General features: G+C 46.6%; 1 protein-coding gene across 1 annotated transcript in view; it reads right to left on the reverse strand.

Moving 5' to 3' along the window:
* HID1 (HID1 domain containing) overlaps positions 1-18,153 on the reverse strand; it is a 109,408-nt gene that overhangs the window by 12,497 nt on the left and 78,758 nt on the right. Inside the window, exons 9-16 of the mRNA XM_073587959.1 lie at positions 16,672-16,812; positions 15,786-15,876; positions 15,496-15,647; positions 15,328-15,406; positions 13,403-13,567; positions 12,950-13,177; positions 12,442-12,575; positions 5,404-5,475 (exon numbers count right to left, since the gene is read on the reverse strand). Of these exons, the coding sequence (XP_073444060.1) occupies positions 5,404-5,475; positions 12,442-12,575; positions 12,950-13,177; positions 13,403-13,567; positions 15,328-15,406; positions 15,496-15,647; positions 15,786-15,876; positions 16,672-16,812 (1,062 nt within the window). The remainder of the gene's footprint in view (positions 1-5,403; positions 5,476-12,441; positions 12,576-12,949; positions 13,178-13,402; positions 13,568-15,327; positions 15,407-15,495; positions 15,648-15,785; positions 15,877-16,671; positions 16,813-18,153) is intronic.

The raw sequence follows: 18,153 nt of genomic DNA on the forward strand, positions 1-18,153 counted from the left end.
AGTGAAGCTTTCACCTTTCCTGGGGTCTGGACTCTTTTGTTCAGGCAGGTATGATCCCCGTTCCAGCTCTCCAAGATGTGGGACTGGAGCATTCTGGAGTGGGCCTGTGCCCAAGGCATTGACTGGATGCAGGAGGTCATTGACCCTAGTATAGACATGGCTGACCTGAGGGTTGGGGACCTTTGTTCCCTGAAAGCTGAGATCCTTGATATTATGGACTTCTGATGTTCCTCTGGGAGGAAGGTCATTTGTTGTCTTGAATCTAGGAGGACTCCTAAGAATTTTATCTCCTGGGAGGGCTGGATCTGTGACTTTTATATTCGGGATCCACCCCAATGATTGAAGAATACTCAGGGTTTGAGTCACCTGTCTTTCCAGGATCTGGTAGGAGGCTCCTATTATCAGCAGGTTGTCCAGGTAGGGCACAATGCATATGCCCTGCCCTCTGATGTGGGACACAGCTTCTGCCATAACCTTGGAAAATACTTGAGGGGCAGAGGATATTCCAAAGGGAAGCACGTTGTACTGATAGTGCCTGACTTCTGTACCCTGGCGGATCGCAAACCTCAGATACTTCCTGTGAGAAGGATGTATGGGGAAGTGAAAATAGGCATCATTTAAGTCTATGGTTGCCATGAAGTGAGACGGCCCTATCAGAGGAATGGCAGTCTTCACCGACTCCATCTTGAATCTGTGATATACGATGTGTCGGTTGAGGCCCTTCAGATTTATTATTCTTGCCTCTCCTGTGGGTTTTCTCACTAGGAACAGTCTGGAATAATGCCCTCTTCCCCATTCCACCACAGAGACCGGAGAGATGGCGTTTGATTGGAGCAGGAGCTGGATGCCAGTTTTTAGTGTTGGGGACTCCGAGGTGGTAGGGAGGTAACTCTTATACCCCACGGAGGGAAGGATTCGAGTTCTAGCAGCAGGCCCTCCCTGATCACGCTGAGGACCCAGGGGCTCTTGGAAATCATCTGCCAAGAGTGAATAAACCTCGAAAGCCTTCCCCCCACCGGGGTCGAGTCATTGCTTTTCTTGTGGCTGTTGCTGCTGCTGGGGGACCAGGATGTTCTTGCCTCTCCCCTTAGCATAACTCCATCTTCCCGTCTTTCCCTTGCCTCTCGGCTGGGATGGCTGATTCTGGGGGGCTCGAAAAAGCCGCTTTTTTGTGGTTCTCTGCTCAGGAAGCACCTTCTTCTTATCTGTGGCCTTTTCAAGAATTTCATCTAAGGCCGGGCCAAAGACATGTTCACCCTTGACGGGCAAGGAGCAGAGTTTAACCTTACAAGTCACATCCCCGCTCCACGTTTTAAGCCAAAGGGCCCGTCTTGCAGAATTGGACTGGACCATGGCTCTGGCAGAGGTGCGGATCATCTCCATTGATGCATCGGCCAAGAAGCCTGTAGCTCTCTGTAGCATGGAAAGGGAGTTAAGGAGGTCACCTCTTGAGGTTCCCCGGGAAATATGACTCTCTAGTTCCTGTATCCATTGGAAGAGAGACCTAGAGACACATGTGGACGCTATTCCTGATTTTAGGGAGAAGGCAGAAGTTTCCCAGGCTTTTCTTAGGAGGCTTTCTGCCTTACGGTCCATCGGGTCTCTAAGCTGGGACACGTCATCAAATGGAAGGACCGTTTTTTTCACCACTCTCGCCACTTGGACATCAACCTTCGGGATGTCCCAATTAAACTCCTCTCCTTCCAGGGGGAATCTATGCCTGAGCTCCGAGTAGCGCTTCTCTGGGTACTCCCATTCCTGAGAGATCATGTCTACTATGCTATTATGAACTGGGAAACCTGTTTGTCTGGGTCCCTCAAATCCTCCGAACATGCGGTCCTGTGCTGACTGAGTAACTGGTTCGTCCTCTAGGCCCATGGTGGCCCGCACAGCACTGACCAGCTCCTCCACATATTCCGTAGAAAGGAGGTATCTCCTAGTTCCGGCTGATTTAGAAGTTCCCGGTTGTTCCCAACCCTCGGAGCCTGAATTATATGACCTCTCTGATTCGGATTCTGAGTCCTCTATTTGTATTTTCCGTTTTTTTGGGGATGGGGAGCCTACAATCGGAGGAGGAGGAGGTGGTGGTGGTGGAGACAGGGCAGCCAAAGAGGTCTGGACCTGATGAGTAACCAGGCTGCGGATTTCGTCAATTAGTGACGGGTGCTAAGCCCTGACCACCCTGTCCGTGCAAGCCTGACACAATTTTTTCACCCAACTTGAGGGAAGTTTTTAACTGCATATGGCACATTTGGCTGACTTGCTGGTGGTATTGGTGCTTTTGTGGGCAGACTTTTCTCTAAAAAAAAAAAAAAAGGGGGAGAAGCATTTTAAGGACCTCTATACTAGGACCACCGCTAGGACCCACCCCAGGTAACACTCACTGTGGCTGGGGCAGCGCTGGGCTCTGCAGACGCAGGGCAGGAAGAACCGTCCATGCTGACAGGGGATTTAGTCTTACCTGTCGGCGTCTTCCGGCGGGTTAATAAGGGGTTAACCCCGCCCTCAGCGCAGTTTCTCATTTTTCCCCCTCCTCCTCCCTAGGTCCTGGAGCAGGCACAGCTGGTGCTGGCGAGCTCCACGCACCGGCAGCTGAATGGGAGCCGCCATGATAGGAAGTCGTCAGACATACCCCGGAAGTGACCGCGCGTGACGTCACTTCCGGGTCACCGCACAGCGCGCAGCAGGAGGAGGAGAGACCGGAGAGCTGCGGGAGGCCTCCGGTCGGGGATCACTGGCCCGCTTTACTCCCCCTGGGAGAGTGCGGGTGGGCCAGGAACGGTCCCGAATTCTAAGAAGACGGGAGCAGTCTGGAGGAGGGGAGGCAGCGCCACCGACCACCACTGCCTGGCTTAGGATCCCAGGTACGCTGCAGCAGCCGGCCACACAGCATACTGAACCTCTCCATGCCGCATGGGGGACAGGAAAGACACTGGTGAGAGGGAGGTGGGTGGGACCTTTTAACCTCTCGTACTTCCTGTCCCCCATTAGGGCGTGGAGACAACCTCCTATGCTGTTGTGGAAGGTTGCTAGAGAAATGATGGGTTCAAAGTTCCCAATGTCAGCTGAAGAGATGGCGGTTTGAGCAATCCAGTGTCACCTATCCACAGCGCACCATCGGTCTCTTGTGACATGCTTGTGGCGGTGTCATCACATCTACACCAAGTCACTGCTGTAGCCAATCATTGGACTCAGTGGTCTTGTATCATCTACCCTGACATCATTGCTGCTGCCATGTTAAAGATCAGTGGTGAGCAGCGTAGAGATGGCTTTTATTATTTTTAAGGAAAGAAAGTCTATGGCATTAAAGACAGTCCATTTAAGCTCTTTCAACCAAATGCAAAAAAAAAAAAAACTGCTTCCTTTTGCAGATATTTCTAAATTTTTGCAGTTTTGGGATCCTAGAGGAGAGGGGCGTCAGTGTTTGGTGTATAGCGCTCTAACGTTTTTGTAAAGTGATTCATATAAGAAATACAGAATTCTTGATATCTGCATCTGTCACTAAAGAGAGATCACGGGCCAAAGATTCACAGTTCATATCAAATGCATTGTCATACAAATCTGTATGCATGAGCTCCCTCTAGTGGCAGCTGCAGGAAAACAGCATTTTATCATTTAACTTAATGAATGTATGAAGAGAGGCAGCAGAAACAACTCACTTCTTGGCCCACTCTCATTATAGACCCCCCAGTAGTGACAATGTGTTAATGTACGCTCAGACATACACACAGTGCAGCTTTTGTACATACCTCTGAGAAGAGACTGAGTAATTGTAACTATTTTTAGTGATGTCCACATTATTCCATTTTATTAATTTAAAGGAGCTGTCTCGCAAAAAGTTCTGTTCAAAACTAAACAGAAGTAAGGTATTTTTCGGATTATAAGATGCACTTTTGTTCCCCCAAATTTTGGGGGAAAGTGGGGGGGGGGGGGGGTGTCTTATAATCTGAATCTGTGTGCTGCTGTCTGTGGTCTGCAGAGACAGTGGGAGGCCCTGTGCTCCCGCTCATTAGGCTCATGTAATATTCACTGCACCCGCTGTCCATCACCTCGGTGCTGAAGCCGCGCCGAGTTGGTAGACAGGGGAGCGGTGCATATTACATGAGCCTTCACTCTCCCCCCCCCCCCCCTTGCTCCTATATTCACCTTCCAATGATGGCTTCTGCTCCCTGCTCCCCCGTGGCTCTTCCTGTGTCTGTGCCGACATCCTCCTCCTGCGAGGGCGCGCAGCAGGAGCTGCTCATTCAGGCAGTTCATCGTAGCTTCAGGACCTTCCATGATGTGACCAATAGGACCTGCGGTCACGTGACTCCCAGTGCGCACTGCGAGTCACGTGACCGCAGGTCCTATTGGTCACGTGACAGAAGGTCCTGTAGCAATGAAGTGCCTAAATGAGCAGCTGCTGCCGCGTGCCCTCGCAGGAGGAGGATGTCGGCACAGACACAAGAAGAGCCACGGGGGGAGCTGGGAGCCATCATCGGAAGGTGAGTTAACTGTTTGTTATTCTATCATGGGGAAATATAGGGACGTGGGCTATGTGTGACAGCAGGGGGGAATATAGGGACGGGGGGGCCATGTGTGCCAGCAGGGGGGGAATATAGGGACGGGGGCCCTGTGCATGCCAGCAGGGGGGAATATAGGGACAGGGGCCATGTGTGACAACAGGGGGGAATATAGGGACGGGGGGGACAATGTGTGCCAGCAGGGGGGAATATATGGACAGGGGGACAATGTGTGCCAGCAGGGGGGAGTATAGGGAAGGGGGGACAATGTGTGCCAGCAGGGGGAATATAGGGATGGGGGGGGGGGCCTGTGAATGCAAGCAGGGGGGAATATAGGGACGCAGGGGCCCTGTGCATACCAGCAGGGAGGCATATAGAGAGAGGGGGGCCATGTGTGTGCCAGTAGGGGGGAATATAGTGACCAGGGGGGGCCATATCCAGGATGGGATGGGGGAGCTATGTGCCAGCACAAGGGGGCAATGTGCCAGAATGGGGGTTATATAGATACCACGATGAGGGACATATACGGTATATGATTTGAAAGACAGTCAAGGCATTCTAAGACACACTTCCATTTAACATAAAAAAAAAATTCTCTTTTTCCTCACCAAATTTGGGGGTGCGTCTTATAATCAGGTGCGCCTTATAAAGCGAAGAATACAGTAGGTGAGCAGGGATGAGATTAGTAAAAGAGATAGAACATACTGCCCAACCCAAACAAAGAGAACAGACAAAAACTGCAAAGCAATAAATAGGTGTGACAATTACAGTGCTATTTTTCAATGATATGATTAAAGTAATGATGTGCACATCACCAGAGATTTTTTTTTCAATTTGTGGAATAACCCTTTCAATGTCCTTAATATTTACTCATCTGTGCCTTCTCCCCATCCTGACTCACCCAGTCTGTAGATGGGTTCCAATGAGAAGAGGTGCTGGAGGGACGTCTGCTCGGCTGGCCTTGTGCAGCTTCCTATAGGATGGAATGACATCACGGAGACAAAGTCAGATATCGAAACCAAATACACAGCTATATATGCTAAAGTCTTTACTTTTCTTTACCCGGGGCAAAGTGTGGTGACCCTCTCTCCATTCAGCATGCTGAAACAATACTGCAACACTGGGTCACTAGAGCTCAAATTTCCCCTTTGGATCAAATGGGTTGCTGCTTTTATTTCTTTAGAATTAAATTACTACTTATAGAATTGGAGGTTCAGTCTCCTCAACTTTTGCAGCCTTATTAACAACTGTAACTTTGAAAAAGCTGTTCTACAATCTTGATTATGGAACTTAAAAGTGACCCTCCACCATGGGACTGACTATACTTTTCACATATATTGCGACCCTGCCTGGTGCCCGCCATTTGCCTTCAGCTCCCTCCTCTGCATCTCCTCTTACCAAAATGGCCATGACAGTACATCTCAATCATACCTCCGCTGACTTTCTGATGCCACAGCATAAAAAAAGCAGGTAAGGCATGTTTAGATTTCCCCATGCACTCCCCCATACCATTGTGGCAGACATCTTGGAAGCAGGAGGAAAAGAATGACAAGTTGAGCAAGGGTGGCAGCGGGAGGCAAGCAGAGGGCACTAGATAGGGTGACTATATGTGAAAACAGGATTTTTGGTTGCTTACCATAAAATCTGTTTCTCGGAGCCTTCATTGGGGAACACAGGAACCATGGGTGTATGCTGCTGACACTATGCACAGAAAAAGTTAGCTCCTCCTCCACAGTATACACCCCACCGACCGGCACTAATTTCGTCAGTTAGTGAGAAAGCAGTAGGAGAAGTAACAAAACAGATTGAAACACAACAGACAACTCAACTGTAACTAACAAACAACATAAGAACAGGAGTTGTAGAACATGGGAGGGTAATGAAGGCTCCGAGAAACAGATTTTACGGTAAGCAACCAAATATCCTGTTTTCTCTATCGCTTCATTGGGGGACACAGGAACCATGGGACGTCCCAAAGCAGTCCCCGGGGAGGGAGATGGAAACTTCCATTAGGTCTGAGAACTCACCACGGCCGCCTGCAAGATCCTTCTGCCTAGGCTGGCGTCCGCCGAAGCGTAAGTGTGGACCTTGTAAAATTTGGCAAACGTGTGGATTGAAGACCAGGTTGCAGCTTTGCAAAGCTGCAGCGTGGAAGCTCTGTGGTGCACCGCCCAGGAGGCACCCACTGCGCGGGTAGAGTGAGCTCTAATTCCAGGAGGGGGCACTCGATGCTTGACCCGGTAGGCTTCCAAAATTGCCGATCTGATCCAGCGAGCAATAGTAGCCTTGGAGGCCGGCTGACCCTTCCGCGCACCATCTGGAATGATGAACAGTGAGTCTGTCTTCCGTAAGGAAGCCATCCTAGCCAGGTAGACCTTCATCGCCCAGACCAGTTCTAGCTTGTTTAAGGTGCGCTCAAGAGGGTGGATTGGACCCGGACAAAAGGCTGGAAGAACAATGTCCTTGTTTAGGTGAAAAGTGGACACCACCTTAGGAAGGAAGGCGGGGGCCGCAGGACCACCTTATCCTGGTGGAGGACCAAGAAAGGGGGGCGACACGAAAGGGCCGCCAATTCTGACACGCGCCGGATGGAAGTGAGGCCACTAGAAAGGCTACTTTCCAGGAGAGAAAGGATAGGGAAACTTACCTGATAGGTTCAAAGGGTGAACCTTGTAGAGCCTCCAGGACCAGATTGAGATCCCATGGATCCACAGGAGCTTGATACAGAGGTGCCGCATGAGCCACCCCCTGAAGAAAAGTCTTGATCTGCGGTCGGGAGGACAATGTCTTCTGAAAAAGAATGGAAAGCGCCGAGACTTGACCCTTTAAAGAACTGAGGGCAAGGCCCGCGTCTAGGCCTGCCTGGAGGAACGCCAGGATAGAAGGGAGTGAAAAGGACATGGGCGGAATGTCATTGGCCTCGCACCAAGTAACATAGTAACATAGTTATTAAGGTTGAAGGGAGACTTTAAGTCCATCTAGTTCAACCCATATCCTATCCTAACTTGCCCTAACATGTTGATCCAGAGGAAGGCAAAAAAAACCCATGTGGCAACAGTAAGCTTCACATTGGGGAAAAAAATTCCTTCCCGACTCCACATACGGCAATCAGACTAGCTCCCTGGATCAACGCAATATTAAGGAAACTAGTGTATATACCCTGTAATATTATACTTTTCAAGAAAGGCATCCAGTCCCTTCTTATATTTTAGTAGGGAATCACTCATTACAACATCATATGGCAGAGAGTTCCATAGTCTCACTGCTCTTACAGTAAAGAATCTGCGTCTGTGATTATGCTTAAACCTTCTTTCCTCCAGACGTAGAGGATGCCCCCTTGTCCCCGTCACAGGTCTAAGAGTAAAAAGATCATTAGAAAGGTCTTGGTATTGTCCCCGCATATATTTATACATTGTAATAAGATCACTCCTAAGCCTTCGATTCTCCAAACTAAATAACCCCAAGTGTAATAACCTGTCTTGGTATTGCAGACCCCCTAGTTCCCTAATAACCTTAGTCGCTCTTTTCTGCACCCGCTCCAGTTCAGCTATGTCTTTCTTATACACCTGTCGTTATAATCCCACAGAGATGCCACACCTGAGATCGGAAGGACCGTGTTGTTAGATAGTCTGGACACAGGAGCATCTACAGAGGGGGAAGCCGACCAGTTGTCGGTGAGCTCTTGAGAAAAAGGATACAGCACGCCGAGATCCTTCCATCTTTGAAAGCGCCTGGTGGGATTTTCTCTTTCCCTTGTAAGGAGCTTGTCAAACTCAGAGTGAGGAGCGAAAACCTTTGAAGGTGCTTCCGCCCGTCTGAACGAAACCTCCTGATCTGAGGGTTTCGCAGGGGAGTCAGAGATCTCGAAAGTGTGGTTGATCGCTGCAATGAGGTTCTGTACCGTAACCTTCATGTCCGCGATATGGTCTGAATCCAGATCTAAAATCCCTGCAGATGGCGAATCCGAGAACGCTTCGCCTGACTCAGGGGAGGAGGCACGGTAAGGAGACTGCTGGGAAGGACTATGTGGTGAGATGGAGCGAGGGGAGGATTCCGACCGGAGATCCTGCCTGGGCCATTTGCGGCTCATGCTGGCTGGCTGAGATGGAGCCTCTTGTGACCTGCTAGATCCTGCAGAAGTGTCCAAGGGCAACTTATCAAGAACAGCCACTAGCGACTGAGACACCCTGGTGAGATCCGCCACTGATTGTGATAGAGAAGAAGCCCACACAGGAATGGCGGATTCACTCTCACGTGGAACCATAGGGGGCTCCTGGGCGGCGGGCTCAATGGGATTGCTGCAGTCGAGGCAGAGGGGAGTGGGCTGACCTGAGGGAAGTTTGCGTTTGCAAGATGAACATGCAAAGTACTTGACTAAAGTGCAAGTGGAGGAAGCAGGAGGACGAGCACGATCAGGCTTAGAGTTAGACATAATGAAGGAAAGTCACTGAAGCAGTGCCGGAAGGTTGGGGGACAGGAGGCAGAGGAGGGTGTCAGTCTGCAGTGCAGAGCTACTCACGGTCCGGTGTCCTGTAGATACTTCCAGCAAGCGATGGTGCCCAGCTCATGTGGACCTGCAGGGCCACAGGTAGAGGAGACGGAGTCCGGCTGACAGTCTGAGAAAATAGAGGCAACCTGAGAGGAGCAGGGTAGCAGCTTTCCTGAAGAGACCGAGAAAGAGGAAGGGCGGAGCTAACCACAGTTAGGGGGCCGAAGATGGCGCCGCCCGCAGACAATAGGCAGGCTAGGAGTGGGTGGGTCGAGCGCCGCCTCAGGGGCGCATAATACCGAGGGAGAGAGCGGTGGGCGAGCCTAAAACGGGCGGGAGAGAAGCCCGCCTAAGGATGAAGGCGGGGGGCGTGGCCGCGACGTGGAACAAGGCCCAAATTGAAGCCGGAGCCTGGAGTAAATGCTGCGGCCGCCGGGAAGCGCGAGGCGGCGCGGAGACATCACTGCACTGCCGCGGCGACCGCTCCCGACTGGATCCCTGCCTGAATCCCGGCTGCAGAGATGAAATAAGATAAGTGCAGCCGGGGAGGGGGGAAAAGAGGCTGTCACGGGGGGCAAAAACCATGATTGCTCGGGAGATATGCGACTCAGGGGCCCCATACTTACCCTCTACTGTTCCGTCTTCAGAGGAGGAGAACCTGGGGAGAGAAGAGGTACCTTCATCATCCAGTGAATCCTATAGAAGGATGTCCACGCCTCTTCCATACTGACAGGTTCTGGTGGGCGAGTGGGTGGGAGACGGGGAATGAGGACCAGTCGGCATCGCCTGACAGGCATCAGTGTTAGGGCTCTTGGTCCTGCTGTGGGGAACTATGAGGATACGGGGTGGCAGTACACGCCGTACTCATAGTCTTCTTATGTGGGACTAGAGCAGTGACCATTCACTCTGTATCCATCCGGAAACCTGAAAATAAAATGACGCACACTGAGGTAGATATGGGTCTAATGAAAGACCCGTGTCCACCTCCTACTGACACTAAGCTAAAACTGACGAAATTAGTGCTGGTCGGTGGGGTGTATACTGCGGAGGAGGAGATAACTTTTTTCTGTCCCTAGTGTCAGCCTCCTAGTGGCAGCAGCATACACCCATGGTTCCTGTTTCCCCCAATGAAGCGATAGAGAAATATATTATGTGTCACGAAGATTGTCACGAAGATTGCTTCTGAACCAGCAGATGACTAAAGGGCCTGTCACACTAAGCAATATCGCTAAAAATATCTCTATAATGTCACTGTTTTTTGTGACGTTATAGCGATATCGCTATGTCTGATACTTACCTCCGACCGCTCCCCCGCTGGTTATCGCTGATCGCACGAGAACGTCCTGGACCGTTTCTCGTCGTCAGCTTCCTGCTGGGCTTTCTGCTGTGACGACGAGCGACACGTGGACGCGGGCTGGAGGACATCAGGATCGCCTAGTGTGACAGGTAAGTAGCGACCCCAGCGATGTCGCTGGTGAGATCTGCCTGTGTGGCAGCTCACTAGCGACCACTTAGCGATGTACCAGCGATCCTGACCGCGTCATATCGCTGGTCGGGATCGCTGGTACATCGCTAAGTGTGACAGTACCTTTACCCAAGAAGCGTTCCTGTGTCTATGTTTGCAAGCAGCCGAGTTAGTCAATAACTCCTCAAAATTGCAAAACAATATGGTATACAGTGTATATATGGCTGCGGGTATCCGCTATCTCAGGAATACCAAGAACACACAGGTCAATTTACCATAAACACGAGCACTAGGAGTTAGCCTCTCCAGGCACACTGAACACCAAATGACTCAAAAGGCTGACTTTTTACCTTCTAAACACCACCCTGCTGAGGAGATACGGTGCACAGCATCCCACCATTCTCCAGCTGTTCACTTAAAAACCTAGCTCTTAGGTTACGTGCACACGTTGCAGATTTGCCTGCAGAATTTTCTGCATGGAATCTGCATCTCTTGGCAGAAAACGCAGGTAAAAATCCGTGCTTTTTTCTGGATTTTGTGTAGATTTAGTGTGGATTTGCATGCGTTTTTAACCCTGCGGATTTCATTAATGGAATGGGTGTAAGAAAGCATGCGGATCAGAAAAAAGAATTGACATGCTGCAGAAAATAAATTGCTGCAGATTCCATTCACAGCTTTTTTTTCCTATTGAATTACATTGGTTGGTCAGACACTTGCGGATCTACAGTGAATCCACACAGAAAATCCGCAAAGTGTGCACTAGGGTGACCGGATCTCATATGGGAGGGAAAAAATGTCAGAATCTTGTTCGTCTGGACCCCACAAAACGATTCCCCTTTCCAGATATTGAGAGAGCCAAAATTTGAGCTCGATCAACCGACGTTAACCCGTGCCGCTCGTCGCTCAAAGTTTGAAGAAATCCAAATTGAGGTATTTTAAGATTTAGGTATTTTGCATAGTCTGTTAGACTATAAAGAATGTGACAACAACATTGCAGAAATAGCCCTGACCAAATTTTCGAACCATTTGTGGTATTTGAATGCAGAGTTGGTGGGATTATCGTTTTTTGATCCCACCATTACAGACAATGAAAAGTTGTTAATGGCTAATAAATTGCTCAGAAGCATAGATGAACCATCAGAGCACGCTAACCTACACGAGTTGATAATTTTACATAGTTATCTAATCTATTCTAGAGCTTTTGTTAAAGTAGTTTTTGAAACGTCAGAATATAATGCTCGGCATTTGCTTACAACTTGCAGGACATATTGCTTTTGTTCTTCATCTTTTGTCAGAAGGTCGTTAAAGTTGGTTACTTCCTACCTCTTTTAATTTTTCTTTCCTAACTTTTGGATTTACAACCCTAGCGTGCTCTGATGGTTCATCTGTGCTACTGAGCAATTTATTAGCCATTAACAACTTTTCATTGTCTGTAATGGTGGGATCAAAAAACGATAATCCCACCAACTCTGCATTCAAATACCACAAATGGTTCGAAAATTTGGTCAGGGCTATTTCTGCAATGTTGTTGTCACATTCTTTATAGTCTAACAGACTATGCAAAATACCTAAATCTTAAAATACCTCAATTTGGATTTTTTCAAACTTTGAGCGACGAGTGGCACGGGTTAACGTCGTTTGATCGAGCTCAAATTTTGGCTCTCTCAATATCTGGAAAGGGGAATCGTTTTGTGGGGTCCAGACGAACAAAATTCCGACATCGATTTTTTGCGGTCACCCTAGTGTGCACATACCCTTAAAATGGCATATTAACCTCTTTCTGCACCTAGTGTGCTGGAGCAAACTTCCAGGTTTCTAATCACTGAAGCTAATCTACCCTACAGTACTTTGACAGACCCTGTGTATATAATTATTGAACACATCACCAATTGTTGTACACAACAGTGCCTGCTGAATAATTAACACAACGTAAAACTTGTATCAAAGAACGTAGAAAAATAAGGAGACATATTAAATTCACACACCCCACTCTGAGACTCAGTGTCGCTCAATGGACGGGTCGGATTGCTCTCTCCAGGGGATGAAGGGACTTCAGGATCAACAGCTCGTAGAGTCCCATCTTCTGACACTTGGGATTTCTCAGTCAGCTTCTCTATACCTGTTGAGGTGAATTAATCAATTAATATTAACTGACACTTTATAGTACAAGATTAAACATAAAAAAGTTATCCTATCAGTACAACTGCTTAGACTGTAGCAGACCCATTGACTGCGCTGACTTTACTAACACAAGTGATTGGCTGTAATGACCGTGGGAGCTCAGAGCCACAACACATCATTGGACAACTATGTAATACATGGGCGAGTTCACAAGAGTGAAGGTTTCCCTCCATATATAAATGTCTTTTTGCCCTACAGTGCATTCAGAAAGTGGCTGTCCAACTGGGGCACACAGAGGATCAAAGAACAGGAACATGAGAGGGAGAAACCTAAAAAACATCCTATACATGAGTAACCACGATGCCAACATACCAGGTGTGGCTACCAGACTGGTCTTTAGGGTGCCAGGTTCTGCTGGGGCAGCAGGCCGGGAGCCTTCCATAGATACTCCATCTTGAGAATTGGTGCGTGATAGGGGTTCCGCAGTTTTCTTTTTCCTCTGAAGTGCACGTTGGATGGATGGAGTGTCTGATGGGAGATTTGCTAACTGGTGAAATACATTGCGCTTCCGAATGATGGCATAAACTAGGCTAGAGTTACCTGAAAAGTGACAATAAGGACAAGAGTTTAAGATAAATAAAAGAAATATAATGAGAAATAAATGCAGACGAACAGTACACAAATGGGAAACTGTTTCATGGGGACTCCGGCCTCTTGTTTCTAGCAAATAGTGAGTATATAGCTTATAGAGCCCAGAATATTGTCTTTTCACGTGAAAACACAATTTAAAAAAGGTACAAATACAGACAAATAAGTGAAACTCACCATCAAACTGATATTGGATAATATTATTGAAAACTTCAAGCAGGAAGAAAACAAGATGGTGATTCTGTGGGGAGGAGAAGAGGAACCAAGGACTGGAGAAAGCTTCCAGCAGATGGAGCAGCTTGTTGGATGCTACCATGGAAAGGGACTTTAAGTATGGGGACACTGTGCAATGAAAAGAGCAAGGAGAAATAAAACCTTACGAAGGTGAGCATGGCAAACACATGAAGGAATGTATACCTGAGAGTTATTGGCTTTATAGAAAAAAAAAAAAGATGATTCAGCAACCAAATTCTTTACGTATCATACATATTAAGAGAGGGTGCGCTGAATTCTTTTGGGCAAGCCAGTGTGCCTATCAGCAGCCATACAGAACAGATCAAATGTAGATGCAGGATTGGACTGGCCCACAGGAGAATCCTCCGGTGGGCCCCTGTGCAGGACTGAGTCATCTCCCTCTTATATGAGCAGTACTTAGCACTATATACTTGAATCACTATGTACAGACAAAGGCGGCATCTTATTCATTTACCAATCTACCCAGTTTATTGCTATAGAAACTTGTGACTGAGGATAAAGTCATATTTGCAAGTAGCTGAAAAGTAGGGTTGAAATTTCTGGTGGGCTTTGGCACCCCAGTCCAATACTGTGTAGAAGAGAACATGGGAATTACAAAAATAACCACCCTGCGGTGCGTGATTGCTTCTGTAAGGTGCAGGTCTACTGTGGTTTAGAGAACTAGGCTTATGTAACCTCTATTCTCTCAACAGGTGGAGGTCCCAATTACAGAACCTTACTTATCAGACAAACATGGTTACAGATACCTGGAGTGTCAAGACCAGCTGCATAAACACAACTGGGTCATCTGGACGTTTAAACTTAAAAAGATTATAAAGATTTTAAATTAAAACATATAAAAGAAGTTATAAAGCGATCCAATATGATTTTTGAGCTATGTTCTTGAATGTATCAACCTGGATTGTACTAGTATTATACCTATGGATGGCTCACGGATTATTATAGCAAAGAGACGGCTCCAGGTGCCACCTAGTGGACAAAAGAGGACACGTACCTTGGTGATCACAACAGGAAAATATTCCACAATTGTGTGGATTTTTCCTAACTAGCACTGTCAGTTGTGTTGTGGGGTCCCTGACAATGACAAATTAGTGTTCAATAAGCTGTGTCTGGAGATCAAAGAAATAACTTTTGCATTTTACATGTTTTTAAGGAGTTTTGAGAACCAGAACCCCCTATATGCTTGTTCCTGCCTCCATATAGTTGCATATTACATTTACATTCCCTTATGCTGGTGGCCAAAAATTTTTGTTGGCTGATTTATCAGAAAACTCTCCTGTGTCTGGTGTTAGAGGAAGTAATATGAAATGAGAAAGAAATTTTTACATAGCACATTGCTTCCCACAGAGATAAGAATGTCTACAATTTTCTGTCGTAGTAGTAGGCAACAGATATTTAAAGGAATATTCTCAAGGTTGGAAGTTATTCTTTAACCAACAATCGATAGGGGATAACTTTCTGATTGCTGGGGTTACAGCCACGTGTGAAAGGAGCAGAGGTCAATCATGCGCACTGCCGCTCCAGTCATTCTTATGGGAATACTGAAGACCAGCCAAGTGCTGTGCTCGGTTATCTCCAGTGGTCCCATAACCATGAATGGAGAGACAGTGTGCATAATGGACCACACTCCGTTCAAACTGGGCTCTTCAGACACCCTGTTCACAGCAGTCGGACCCCCAGCACTCAGGAAGTTATCTACTAGCCTATAAACTTGAGAATAGCCCTTTAATGCCTATGCCCAGATATAGAGAATGGTTTCAGGTTGCCTACAGGTACAGAAGAAATCGGAATTTAAAAAAAAAAGCACAACCATAAAATCTCAAAGTGTGCCCCTTCCATCATTGTACCATTCACTACGATGGTCAGCAGGCAGTCATACAAAGGTTGTAAACGTTGGTGTCCACTGGTGATGATCTTGTGAAAAACCTGTGCAGAAAAAAGAAGTACTGTTGTGAAAGTAGAATATAAAGTCAGCCACTGTATCCTTTTTAACAAGCTACACATTTACCACTCACCACAATAAGCAGGTCCGCATGCGTTCCTGTGAACACTGGGATATCCATAGGGACTCTCACAGAGTAGGGTTTGTTGAGGCGAACTCCGAAATTCCTCTCACCACTTAGGAGCAAAAGAATGAAAACCCCAATGTGCATAAGTCCAACACGAGCTGTAAAAAGAAACGTAGTGAACTACTTTATATGTGGCTAATATGTGACAGAAATGATCAAAACAACATGAAGAGAAGAGATGAGTGAAGAAGGTTAAAACTCAGGTGATGGAGGAAAGAAGAAGAGTGCAAACTCACATTGGTCCGCTCGGGCATCGTTCAAGAAGAATAGAATGGGAACCAGAACATCCAGGACATCGCTGCTCTTAAGAACAAAGAACAGGAACTTCTGTGGAGACAAGGGAGATAACCGTGAGAGGTCAAGCACCCAATCCATTGGACACAGCAGCGAGTGCTCCACGGGTTTATTGCCACTTACAGATCACTCAACTGTGATGTTCTAAAATATCACTGCATAGTAAAGCAGCGGCACGAGACACAGCCAGACTCTCCATAGAAAAGGCAGAGGCAGTTTATTGCCATCTCTTCCATCATGATCACTGTAGGCACAGCATTGAACGAGTGCTGTGTATACAGTATAGAAAGCACTGACAGTGCTTCCTCCTCAGACTCAGTGGTCATGTGATCACCAGGTGCAGAGAAGGAGCAGGAGCTGCTGGATCACAGCAGGTCCAGCTCCACATTGCAAATCAGGAGGCTGAATTTGCCCTATAATGGGGGCTAATATGACAGTCACTGTTACATTTTTATATTGCTGATTTTCACTGTATTAAAATGTTAAAATGCTCCCCAAAAGGACTTTTATGACTTTATTGGGGTATAATGTGTGAAAAAAGTGAAAGAATTAAAAAATTAAAAGCAAGCAAAAGAAAGAAAACAACTGCTAGTCCAAAACACGGTTCTTAGCCCGGCCCCCATCAAAACAATACATTTGACCAATATAAAAAAAACATGAATTAATTTAAGATTCAAAATAAGAACATTTTTTTGTAGCTGTTAAAACCACATATGTGAAAATAAACCAAAAATGTGCCTTGGTCAGGAAGGGACAAGATGGCCTGGCTCTAAATTCGCTAACTACAGTTACAGCCTGAATCTAAAGAAACTAAGAATCAATCCTGACCTTGTTAAAGTCACACAGCTTCCAGAAGAGAACCAGTAGTTCCTGGTGAAATTGGATTTTCTTGGTGGAATTTGGTAGATACGTCTGAGTGAGTGGATTAAGGAGCAGACGGGCAAGCCCCTTCAAGATGAATTGGAAGTCCTAGGAGTTAATAATAAGGGTGTGAGTCAGCATCCATTAGAAAAAAACACGCTATAACAAGTTAGGGTGCACAATTTTTCTAGTTTGAGGGTCAAATTAAAACAGACTACAAGTGCCATAGTAATATCTAAAAGGTTATTTATTACACGCACATTTTTTTCCCAGGATGGCAACAATGAGGAGAATGTGGATCATTTTTTATTTTAATCCAGAAAAAAAACACAAAATGCATACATGTGATTCTCTCCACCTCCTCTACTCATTTCTAGTATCATACATGAAAGTCAAGGGACATCTATTCTCCAAATATAGCCACACTTGAACTGCTAAAGGCTTTCCCAGCTACTATTGATAGGCCATCAATATCAGATCGGTGGAGGTCTGAGACCCGGCATCGCCACTGATCAATTGTTCTCAGTGCCATTTGGACTTTAGCAGATGAAGGGATGAACAGCACAGCTCCTTCATAAGTGCAGTAGACATGGCCAAGTACTGCACATCCACATGAACTATTCGAATGAATAGGATTGGATCCGAAGTACCAATGCAGTGGCCACCACACAGCTGACGGAACTCTCCAACTGCCAACATTTGACTGCCACCAGCGGGTGTGCCGGGTGCCTTCCACCACTAATCTGATATTGATTACCTCCCCATGGGATAGGTCATCAATATAAAAGTGGAGAAACGCTTTAACACTTGGCTGTCCCTGAAACCCATGCTGTGTGCCACACCTTTTTCCTGGGACCTGGAAACTACATGTGACCAGCTCCACATTAAGCCATTTATGTGTCCAGATGGTTGAGTGTCACAGAAAATAGCACTGCATGGCAAATGTGGCATCTGGATAGTTTGTGCACCCCTGAGTTAGCGAAGTGAAAATGATGAAAATGGCCACTCATCTTTTTATAGCAATTTTACAAGCAATGGAAAGTCATTGAACAATGATGACTACAAGAGCCTAGACATTAAGCAAACCCTAGTTGAACTTGAAGATATTTATAAGTAAATCTATACTAAACACCTACATTTGCAATCCATGCAGTAAAGCTTAATTGCATAACAAAGCATTTACACCAATAAGGGAAAAATGCAAGTCGTTAAAATTATTATAAATTTTAATTAGACATAAATACAGAGACAAATGAAAAAAAATGTTTTTACTTGTTTTTGTTGTGTCCCATTATATATATATTATATTAAGAGGTAGGACCCTCTTAATACCTTGCTGATATCTTGGAGACATTTGGGTATTTACTATGTGATACAAATTATGATTTAATGTATATTTAATCTTATATAGGGGGCATAATAATTTATCATCAATTGCCCTAATAATTC

The sequence above is a fragment of the Dendrobates tinctorius genome, unplaced genomic scaffold (genome assembly GCF_039654945.1).
Source record: "Dendrobates tinctorius isolate UK_male_01 unplaced genomic scaffold, ASM3965494v1 ptg000103l, whole genome shotgun sequence".
Lineage (NCBI taxonomy): Eukaryota > Metazoa > Chordata > Amphibia > Anura > Dendrobatidae > Dendrobates > Dendrobates tinctorius.